Source organism: Galeopterus variegatus, unplaced genomic scaffold, assembly GCF_000696425.1.
Source record: "Galeopterus variegatus unplaced genomic scaffold, G_variegatus-3.0.2 Scaffold279, whole genome shotgun sequence".
Classification (NCBI taxonomy): domain Eukaryota; kingdom Metazoa; phylum Chordata; class Mammalia; order Dermoptera; family Cynocephalidae; genus Galeopterus; species Galeopterus variegatus.
In genome coordinates this window covers 532,748-545,048 of record NW_007726390.1, presented here as the reverse complement: position 1 = coordinate 545,048, position 12,301 = coordinate 532,748, and the positions used below count along the sequence as shown (strand labels likewise).

The 12,301-nt window shown below is 37.7% G+C and overlaps 1 protein-coding gene across 1 annotated transcript in view; it reads left to right on the top strand.

The window, feature by feature from the left end:
- Positions 1-120: 120 nt before the first annotated feature.
- Positions 121-12,301, top strand: part of GPR137C (G protein-coupled receptor 137C) — a 55,691-nt gene continuing 43,510 nt past the window's right edge. Inside the window, exon 1 of the mRNA XM_008566943.1 lies at positions 121-564. Within this exon, the coding sequence (XP_008565165.1) occupies positions 121-564 (444 nt within the window). The remainder of the gene's footprint in view (positions 565-12,301) is intronic.

Below are 12,301 nucleotides of genomic sequence, written 5' to 3'. Positions count from 1 at the left end.
TGTTTATATTTTCTGCATAAACCAATGGGGGGTAAGGGGGCAATCCTTCTCCCCCTCGACGGCGGCTCCGAGTCCTGCCCTTCCGTTCCCGCGCTCCCTCGCCCGTCCCTCAACCCCCTCATGAGGGTGTCCGTGCCGGGTTCCCCGGCCGCCGTCGCTCCCGCGGCCGGCCGCGAGTCCTCGACGCCCGCCGGGGACGGCGGAGGCGGAGGCGCCGTCGCTGCCTCCTCGGGCGCCGCGGTGCCGGGCTCGGTGCAGTTGGCGCTGAGCGTCCTGCACGCCCTGCTCTACGCTGCGCTCTTCGCCTTTGCCTACCTGCAGCTGTGGCGGCTGCTCCTGTACCGCGAGCGGCGGCTGAGTTACCAGAGCCTCTGCCTCTTCCTCTGCCTCCTGTGGGCAGCGCTCAGGACCACTCTCTTCTCCGCCGCCTTCTCGCTCAGCGGCTCCTTGCCCCTGCTCCGGCCGCCCGCTCACCTGCACTTCTTCCCCCACTGGCTGCTCTACTGCTTCCCCTCCTGTCTCCAGTTCTCCACGCTCTGTCTCCTCAACCTCTACCTGGCAGAGGTAAGGCGGGAGGACCGGCATGCGGGGCCAGGGCGGGTGCGCGGGGCCTCCCGGATCAACTCCCGCTGAGGACGGGGGGGAGGGAGGACCGGCGGGCGCAGTGAGAGGCGGATTCGAGACCAGCCTGGGGAAACTGAGGCACGCCTGGAGTGTGCGCCAATGTTTTCGCCCGAAACTTAAGCAGCTGATTGACTCGATCACCCGGGGAGGGGGGCGATGAGTGAGAGCGCGAGTGTTCTGTCAACTTAAAACAGCAGGACAGCCCTTTGTTCAGTGTTCTGGCCCTCTAAGATAAGGCGTTGGTGGCACCAACAAAGTGGCATCGCACGAAGTAGCAGCCCCGGTAGCTCTGCCGAAGCTGGACTGTGCTGAAGGAGGTTGGATGCTGAGGTAGCAGCAGCTCTGCTGAAGCTGGACTGCTGCCAGCCATTACGTCACCAGGCAGAGCTGTTCCTCTGCTATTGTTGCTGCGTTTCTTTTATTAGAAGCATATATTCCCTCCTGCATCTCCTTTCGTGTGGCTCGATAAGCCTCACACAAATTCCGATCGATAGTTCCCCAGCAGGGTTAATGATCAATAACCAATGCTGAGGGTCAGTATAAGGACCTCCATAAAGCCCGTAATGTTTGCCCCACTTGCTTAATGCTTTGGCGATTTATCCTACCTCTCACAGCATAGTCTCTTTTTGGAGCTAATTAAGAGAGAAAATACTAGCTTAAGCTGTGCGTATTGCAGAAACAAACCACCAAACTGTTTTTGCAGTAACTTGCTTAATAGCTGGAACCTAATCACACCCCCTTTCTCTTTTATGGGGAATTGCTGGTTGGATTGCATTGTTCTGCAGCGCTTAGGTATTTGACCCATTTCAAGCAGGTTTGGGAGTGTAAGGTTGTCAATCATATGTGTCAGCTAGTGGTGTTTAAGCCACAGTATTTTGAGAATTGCCAAAAGAAAAGGTTTCCCTTCCCCCCATAAGAAAAGCCTGAGGAGGGGAGGAAACAAAGTGACATCATATACTTATTACTGACTAATATAGAACAATATTGGTCTATGCAGCTAATCGTCTCAATTTGAATCTGTAATGTGCCTAAGCTTATTTTTAACAGTTTTGGAAACAGGAATATTCAAAACAGATCCCTTGATGGTGACCCCTGAAGCAATAAGAAATGAAATACGGGTCCTCTCCTGAACCCCTTGTGCTTACTGTTTCCTTGCTGTGCATTTGCAGGCCACCGATAGTAGGTCCCACTTGGATCCAAGCTCAGAAACTTAACATTCTGAGATCTCTAACCCTGCAGGCTATTGTAGGTGCCTAGAATTTTAAAGGAGGTGTCAGGACAATGATTTGTTACATGAAGTGGCCTCATAAAGACTTGCCCACAAAAACAAAAATTTAAAAAAAAAAAAAAACAGGCAGAATAAGTGTTTATATTTTCTGCATAAACCAACTCTTCCTTAATAAATAGAAAGTAGAATGCATAATTTTAAAATCACACAGTCATAACGTCAGCCATTTAGCACTCTAAAAACGACAGTTGAAAATAAGTAACAAAACTAATGTAACTTTAATTCTTTTCCTTCTCCATCCTTTGGAAGCAATACAATGACAAAAACCCAAACAGCAAAAGCAGAAATTAAAAGCGTGGGTAATCATAAATGAAGTAATTATGCCATAGTCGTGTCACTTATTTGAGAATATTCTGATCTTGTAGTTGTGTTATAACACTCCATCGTTTATAGTTAAACTGACACATTGTATTCTTCCTGCCACCATTTCTGATAGAATATTAGTGATTTCTCATTATTGAAGACTTACTTTAGCTCCAGATATAATTTACCTGAAAGTGATTAGCAATCCTTATGCCATAAGTGTCAGATAACTTGTTTTTCCCCTATCCTTTTAACTTAAAAAATTGTATTAAGGATTCACTATAAAATAGATGATGGGCTTTTCATAAAGTGGCTAACCACTATTTTTTACTTCTTTAGTATACCACATACCATAAAGTGTACAATCTTAAGTGTACAGCTAGATGAAATTTTACATATTTATACATCCACATTACCACTACGCAGGTTAAGATCTGGGTATAAAGCGTTTTCTGTGCCCCCAAATTTCCCTTGTACCTTCTCTCAGTCAGTACCTCTCATCCAGAGGTAACACAAAGTGGCTAAACGTTATCACAACAGAAATAAGCATCACTATTTTAAGCTCAAAATTCTAAAAGTATGCTTCTACAGTATAAAATACACAGAGTACCTAGATTAAGTTTGCAGACTTTTGATTGCTAATGTTCCAAGCTAGTAAGGAAGAATTTAAAGTCTAAAAGTCTTCCTGTTAAATGAATCTCTTGTTTGTGTGATGTAGTTTTTAAAAAGCAATAAAACTGTGAACCTATATATAATTTGGAAAGAAGCTGGGCTAAAGCTTTTCTCTTTTGCAGTGTCTCCTAAAAAAGGTGTGGGTTGTTTGTCTATCCTTGTCTTTTTATAATCAAATTAATAACTTTAGGACACCTAACTGTATTTAAGAAAACAAATTTTCAGCTTTATGGAAAACCTGTTTAAAAAGAGATAACCAGAAATCATTTTCTGTTCGTTAGAGAAAATCCACAGAAACTTGTATTTTAAAAAGTATTTCAATTCATATTTTTATATCAATTCCAGATAACTGGAAGTCTACTTCCCATTGATCATTCTGAATTAATGAAGTTTTTCCAGTGAGTTCATATTTTAGCAAAGTGGTAGGGAAAGTGTTTGTGGTGACAAATACAGAATTTAACTGATATTTTATTTTTTAACCAAAACCCCTACATCTTTTTTGAATAGTTGTGCTTCTTGATTACCAACTTACTCTGGCTTTACTATCTGTCGTATTAAATATCAATTCCATTTTACTTTCGATTTGTTTTATTTGTTTCTCACTAGTTAAAAACATTCTGACTTTAAGGACTTAGTTATAAAGAACCATGGATCAGTATAAAAATAAAATTAGTAAAACAACCATTGCTACTTTGAACACATTTTGGTGGGTCTTCTAAAACTCATGTTTTTGACAAGTTAAGAACTGCCTAAACCACTTTTTCTTTTGGTGACTACACTTGAATGTAATTGAGATAAGAGGAAGTAGCCCTTTCTGAAACAATTAGGCTTTTCAATTTCTCATACTTAACCTCCTGGAAGCAGATAGTTGGAGGGGATGAAGGCCGGGAGAACCCCATACACTAATCTAAAAACACCTACTGAACTTTTTCTGGCAGGATCAGTAGAACATGAGCTTTACCAGGAAAGGGTTCACATTCCCATACTTTTACCAGAGAAGATTAGTCTGTAAAACATCATCCAATAAAACTGATACTGTTCACCATTAGAACATGTGAAAAGACTTAAAATGGGAGTTGAGAGTATACTATCTTTGGAGTGTTATGATGCATGCCAAAATCAGTGAGTTCATCTCTGAGGCCCATATTGACATTTTTCCTTGCAATTTTGTAATATGAGTGCCAGTTGCTTAATCAGGAATAAAACACAGTGACTTAATCACAATGCCAAAGCAGCTAAGAAAATTAAATTCAAAATCTTAACTCTTACATTTATGTATGCTATTATTGTCCCTGCCAATGGATATATTCTTCCAAATATCGATGGCACTTCAAATAACATGCATCTCAACTTACAGGTACGTGGTTTTATTATGTTCTGTGATTTCCACAAAGGTATTCTCACCACCTAAAGTGGAAATTCTTTGAGTATAAAAGGTATTTTATCACATTTTTATCTCATAGAAACTAGAACAATGGCGAATATATTATTGAATGACAGTCTAGATGGCCAGAATCTAGAAAATATTTTGCGATCTAACCTGTGTGTGTGGGGGGGGGTTAACTTTATTTGAGGTAGATGATTTATGTACTGTCTGGAATCTTTATATTTCTGCCTAAATATTTCATATGGTATAAATGCTAAGATGCTCTTAGATTATCTTGATTTAATCAGACAAGAAATTAATTTTGATTACTACTGATAAAATCTTACTAATGAAGCTACTTTACTATAACAGAGTTTTTCTTAAAATTATTTTCATATCATGGCAAGTGGCCCATAGTAATTAGGGGTTTAGTAATTTGGTTTTAACAAATTCTACTAAATAGGAAAGTCTGTAAAAACAAGCCTCACATCATGATTCGGTTATTATTTACTGGAAATAGTAGCTTAGTTCAACTTTTGACTTTTATTGTTACTATGATTATAAACTTTTTTGTCTGAATCTACATTTTATCTACTAACTCAATCCTATTTCTCCTGAGACCAACTGTGGGGCCAGAGTTTCAGAAACATATCTATGATGGAAGATATGATTATAATGCATTACATTTTATACATTTAATATACGTTTAATATTTCATAGCGCTTTATAACATTTATCTTCACAAACCCTGTTTCACAAATGAAACAGGTAGAAAAGGGTGTGGTGTGTCTGAGGTTATATGGCTAATGTGTATCAAATGTGAGACTAGAGCCCAGGTGCTATAAGGTCTTGTCAGGTAATCTCTTCCTATACCATAAACTTTCCTGGACATCACTTCTTTGTTTATTGTTTAGTGCTTCTCTAACTTGCTTTCCCACTTTCACACTCTTTCAAACCTTTTCCACTGTCTAGCAAGCCCTTCCCTCTTCATCTTCAGCATATAACCCTCATCTCCTAGTTTAAAGTAGTAGAAGCCAGAGCCATCTGGCTCACCAGAGATTCAGAGAAATGCCTAACAATGCTGCAGAGAGTATTTAATCCTTTTCAATGCATGATTGAGCTGGTAAGTAAGGAAATTCCTCAAAGGCCAGAAACACCAAAAAAAAAAAACAAAAAAAAATCCCAAAATGGTAAAATACCACACAGATGTTTGTCTTGTGGGTGAGTGGTTATCAGCTGCTTCCTGCTAGCCTATAGCCCAGATTTTAATTTTATGTTTTGGGAGTGTGGGGAGGTGATATTGCCGGCTATAACTTGTGCGTGGTGATGTCTAATTAGAGACCTCATTCCCTCCAGCATGATGCCAGAATCCCATACATCTATAGTGGATAAACTAAGAAAATAAGCAGGTCCTCAGAGGTTGATAGTGGGATTTGTGCCTATCTCTGCCTTGGCTCTGGGTGAAGGGGTTACAAATTGGGGAAAGGAAAAATTTTCCCTGAGAATGTATAACAAGATCATTCTCACACAAGTTTGAAGCCTGAGTTCACATCAGTTCTGTTGCAGCGGGGTGGGGACCCAGATATGTAAAGTTATCCTTGCTTGGTAGTAACCTCAAGTACCTGGAAGGAGCAAATGCAAATCATCTGTGGAGGAGGAATGTATTTTAAACCCAGAATCTTCACAGATAATATTCCAAGGGACATGAGCGCAAAATCAAGTCACACTGGAGAATCTTACCTACAAAGATTGCAGGTACCAGAATTATCAAATACATAGTATAAAATGATTTTAAGAAATGAAACTATTGAAATATAAAACTATCAAAATTGGCACATTTGGAAGTTTTTTTGTTTTTTTTTTCCTTTTTTACTGACCGGCAACAGGATCGCAACCCTCAGTGTTGCACCCGTACCAGGGACCGGCAACGGGATCGCAACCCTCGGTGTTGCACCCACACCACGCTCAGCCAGTGAGCGGGAACCGGTCTCCACGTGGGATCCGAACCCTCAGCGGGAGCGCCGCCGCGCTCCCAAGCGGCACACTCTCCAGTGTGCCACCGGGCCGGCCCTGGAAGTTATTTTTAAAAATTAAAATTAGAAACTGAAATGGATGGTAAAACAACAGATTAAACACATGTAAAGAGAAATTAGTGACCTAGAAGATCTCAGGAAAAAAAAATTACCCAGAAGATAGCCCGGAGAAAGAAAAGATGGAAAATAAGAACAAAGGGTTATGAGAGAAGGTGGATATAAGGAGCAGGTCTAACATATGTCTAGTTGAAATTTCCAAGAAATTATTCAAAGGAATAATGACTGAGATTGTACCCAAATTTATGAAAGACACCAAGTTTCAGATTCAGGGCACCCAACAAATCTAAGGCAGGCTTTATGAAAATAAATACAGTAAAACTTCAAAACACCAAAGACAAAATGTTTCTAAAGCAACTAGAAGTTATTACTGGCCAAAAAAAATGAAAAGTAGAGTGTTGATATTTAACAAATAAGGAATCCAGAAGACAGCAAACATCTTTAAAATGCTGAGAGAAAATGAACTGGAAAAAATCTTGAGAATGATCAAATTAATATAGTACAAAAGTTAAAAAGAAAGAAAATGTTCCTGTCAGTGTCATGCACTTAATATTCTGGCATAAGGAAACATGCCATAGTTCATTTTGAAACAAATTCAGCTATATGCTATTTAGAACATGTACAAGTACATAAAGCATTCTTCTAATACAAATACATAAAGGATAGAGTAAAAGCATAGAAAAATATGCTATGCTAATCTAAAGAAAGCAAAGAGTAATAGAACTGTAGAGAAATTCGTTTTATTAGAAATTTTAACATACATCATTGATCAATAAGGATATAGGTCAATAAAGAAGTATCCAAGAAATGACCTCTTGTAGGACACTGTATCCAACAACAGGGTATACTTTCGTGAACACTTGGAACAGTTTTAGAAGTTTGCCACATACTAGAGCATTAAAGCAACACTCAACAAATTAGAGGCAGTTAGACGTAATGATTGAGAGTGCATCTCAACCACTTACCAGCTGTGAGACCTTACTGAACATCTCTGTGCATGTGTCCCCATTTCTAAGGCTGGATAATAATGCCTACCCCATGGCATTATTGTGAGAACTAAATGATATCAAAATCAGGCAAAAATACTATGAAAAATAATTACAAGTATCTCACAGGAACATAGATACAAAAATCCTTAGCAAATCAAATTTAAGAATCTATAAAAAGGGTATTACATCATGACCAAATAGATTTTATTGTGAGTGCAACATCTGTTTAACATTCAAAAATCTGTGTGATAAACCATATGTGCAGTATAAAAGAAAATCATATGATCATCTCAATAAATGCAGATAAAAGAATTTGACAAAATTTAACCATACATGATTTTTTGAAAAATTAATTTTTAGCAAACTAGAGAAATGGAGAGAAATTCTCAATTTAATAAAGAACACCTACAAAAAACCTACAATTGACATATTTAATGATGAAAAAGACTGAAAGCTTACTCCTTAGGACAAGAACAAAGTACTTCACTTCAGCATTGTGCTGGAGGTTCCAGCCATTACAATAAGGCAAGAACAAAAAAGCCTTAAAAATTAGAAGTAAAATTGTCTCCATTTGTAGGTGACATGATTATTTAAGTGGTAAAGTAACTTGGATAAATTATCTAACTTGTCTGTGACTGTTTCCCTGTTTATAAAAATACCTGCCTCATAGGATTATCATGAGGATTAAATTATATAATTCATATAAAATCTTTAGAGTGGTACATGGCATGTAGTGTTGATTGTTAGCTGTTATTAAATTTCAAAGAATTGTGGTTTCATAGACTGCATTCTCTCACCCTTAAAGCATTAGGTTAGAATTCAGTAACAAAAATAACATGAAAGTTCATTAAGAAATTTTTATAACACTTATGAAAACTTGGTAAAGGAAGAAATTGCAATGGAATTTAGAAAATACTTAGAATATGATTTTAAAAAACCCCACTATATATCAGAACTTGAATGTAGTGAAGTTGGCATGCAGAAGTAAATTTAGAACCTTAAATGTTTACATTAGAAAAAAAGAGCCTGAAATTTAACAAGCTAAACATCCAATTTATGTTAGAAAAAGAACAGGAAAAATCCAAAGGAATTTTGGAAAATTTTGAAAATCCAAACAGGAGATGATTGTAAAAAATAGTAAAATAGAAAACACACAAAAAAGACTCGACAAAGCCAAAAGCTACCCCCTACCTTTCTTCATAATCAAACTTTTTTGAAAGTGACTGTGCATATATCACCATTTTCTCACTTCTCCAGCCACTCTAATCTGCTTTGCCCCATCACCCTAAAAAACAGCTGTTGCCTATGACTCAAAGTGACCTTTGTGTCAACAAGTTCATTAGACATTTTTCAGTCCTCACACAATCTCAGGAACAGATGACTCCCCTCTCTCCTTAACACTTTTCCATTGGCTAGCACATTAAATAGCACACTCTTCTTTAGTACCTTGCTAGCTTCTCTTCAAGCTCATTTGCCTCTGTTTTGCCATCAGAAGTTGAGATTTCTAAAGACTTAAGCTTAGATCCCCTCTCCTTCCCAAATGATCATATCCACATTTATGGCATCATGCAACTTCCAAGCAGATGACTAACACACTTACCTCCAGTCCTAACCCAGACTGCTCCTCTGAGCTAAGGCTTTCTAGATTCAACACTTATTTGACATCTTCCCCAAGACATCTGAAGCAGTCAGATCCAGCATGTCCCACTGTGAGCTTGTGATCTTTCCTCCTCCCTCCCCATCCCACACCTATCTCCATCAAAACCTGACTCTCTTCTTTGTTCCTCATTTCAGTGACTGGCACTGCTATCCATTTACTGATCTAATTCAAAAACCTCTGAGTTGTTCTTGATACTGCCTTCTTCCTCATACCTCACGTTCACTCCATCACCAAATTCTGTTACCCGCTAACATCTCAAGTCCATTCACGTCTCCTCATCACATTGCCTGGTCTAAGTTACTAACATCTATTGCCCGGTCCATGGCAGTTAACCCCTAACTGGCGTGTCTGTGTACTCTGGCCTCCACAGATCCATTCTCCACACTGTTGTCAGAGTTATTCTTTTTAAACAAAATCTAATTAATTATAAAAGCCCTACCTCAGATTCCTCCATTGGCTCTAGTTCTCTTTAGGATTTAGGTTTAGGATTTACTCTTCAGTATTGTATATACTACAAGGCACTTCAACTTCAATGTTATCTTCCTTAATAAAACAAGTAATTATAATCTTGTCTCTGAATTTCCATATAACAAAACTTAATTACATTTAATACTCCTCAAAGTTAGTTAAAATTACCTCTGAGTAATTTATATGTTATGAGAAAATGATGGTGTTCTAAGTGTGACCAAATGTAAAGAAAGTTCCAGATATCATGGGATATACCATCGATGTCTGCCTTCCCATACTACACTATATAGTGCTTTAGATCAACCACCATTTTACATTTAAGTTTTAAGGAAATTTTGCATACCTTCCAGCACCTACCACTGTCAAATATATGGTCAATGCTTAATGACTTGGATAGTTGAGTAAATTAGTGGTAAAATAAGGGAATTTGAAAGAAATGTTTCCTTCTTTCTATCTCCACAAACAAAATTGGAATCTCTAACATAGCAACATGGAACTTTTCATCTAAGTTGTTTTAAATAAAGACAATTTTTACAAAAATTAAGTGTCCTTGTAATCTCATTATTTTAACTTGGTTAAGGTGTATTTTTGAGATAGTATAATTTCATTAATAGCCCTGTAGTAGAAGTATGGGGACCTGAATTCCAGTCCAAGCTCTGCTCTACTTGGCTAATCTGGTTAAGGTGTATTTTTGAGATAGTATAATTTCATTAATAGCCCTGTAGTAGAAGTATGGGCACCTGAATTCCAGTCCAAGCTCTGCTCTACTTGGCTAATTGATATTTGCCAAATCACTACTTTTCTGAGCCAGTTGTTTAATTTGTAAAGTGGTTAGTTTCAGCGATTTCCAAGATCTTTTCAATTCTGATAGTCTGACGAATGAAGAAATCTGGAATTCAATAATTGTTTTTTATAAAATTCTTGCTTTTTTACCTAGTTCTAAGATCTAACACACTGTGAAATCTGTAGCTGAGATATGGTTGCCAGTTAAAATTAATGCATGCTATGTTAAAATTAATCAAAAATTTAGTATATTGGGGGCCTGGGGATCATCTGTCTTCCAGAACAAGAGGTAGCTAGATATTTCAAATCTGTATTTCACTTTTTACAGCAGTTCAATTATAGCTGCCATTTTTCATTAGCATGTTAGTCACATGCTACAGTTTGTTTTTCCAGCCTTCAATCTCTCAGAGTATAAAATGCTTAAGTAATACTTTCTTTTTCTCAGCTTCTCTGTTCAGTTGCTGACTCAATCATTAGGGCTGTTTTGAGGTAATGTAGTATACTCTAGGGAGGATATGAACTTTTACTCCTTTACAGCCCACTTTAGGTTCTTTCATTGGTCAAGAGCCTCCTTGTATCCTTTCTCCTACTTTTTAAGGACTTCTATGGAAGATAAAGTTCAACGTGAGGGTTGAGGCTCAGTACCTAATTAGCTTTCTTTTTGTTTGTTTTTAACTATATTCTGGAAAGAATGGGACACTTAACTGGAGAACTGACAGCAATATCTTAAGTCAGAATAGATAGAGCATATATTCTTGGCAGTAGCAGGAAATCTTTTGCCCAAAGTAGAAAAAGTAATATGGTTATCTGCTAGGAGTATTACACATAAACATATTTCTAGAGGCGAGTTAATAAGCTGGAATCAGTCATAGTTAGACACACCTACATTTCTAAATGGGTTGTGGATTTCCCAGGTTTTGTAAACTAGAGCCTATAGTGATACAATAAGAACATTGGGTGGGAGGCATTATATAGTTAAGAACTTGGGCACTAGAGTCCATTCTTTGGACCCTTGCTATCTGACCTTGAGCAATTTACTTCTCCGTATCACAGTTTCACCATCTGTAAAGTGCAGCTGTATCTACCTCATAGGGTTGTGAAGATTAAATGAAATAATACATTAAAAATACTGAGAGTAGTAACAGAACATAGTAAGACTCAAATGTTAGCCATATTATTTTAGACAGAAAAGAAAAAAGGAATATGAGAGCATCCCTAAAATTAAGATTTCCTTCTGTCTGGCTTCTTTCTTACATATAAACTTTAGGCAACAGGACAATCAATCACTTTTTCCAATCTATGTAAATATATGTGGTGTCATTATGTCCTTACTGTATTATTAAAATAGGTCCCTAGGTATTATCCCCATTTTTCAGATGGTGAACTGAAGGCATGGATTTGTCCTAAACCACACTTAAAATTAGGAGGGTAGAAAGGTCTTTGGACTACATTAATACTTTTTCTGTCATACTATAGAATTAGCAGGTTTTAAGCTAATGTTAGTAATCATCACCACTGCTTGCTTCAAACTGTTATTGTCCTTAAATCAAGATGAAAGCAAAGTAAGCAGCATTCCTTCTGCTTCTTTCTATCGTGGGATATTCCATTACTTCTGACACATTCTGCCCCTTTTTCCTTACCGTTTTCAGTCAGACTGATATTCTCCAATGAATCTGGTTCTGTCTCTATCTTTACAAAAAACAATTCTGCTATCTTCCTAGCTCAAGAAGCATAAACGTTTTTGTGAACAATTGGTAATATGCAATGGAGAATTTAGTGTTGGAAAACTTTTTAAAAGACAGCACAATTTCACCACAAATTGAATTTAAATCAGTTTTCTAGGGAGTCTACACCTAAATATTTTGGGGAGATTTTCAATAATGGAAACTTACAAATTTTTCTCCTTACCCATAAATTTAATACTTCATTCCTGAAAAATGTATTTATTCTTTTCAAGAATACTTCTAGTTAAGTAAAGGGCGTGGAAAGGTAGTCTGCACAACACAAAATGAAGGTGTTAAACTGGTTCTAGGTCACTACATTTTACTATACAGGTAA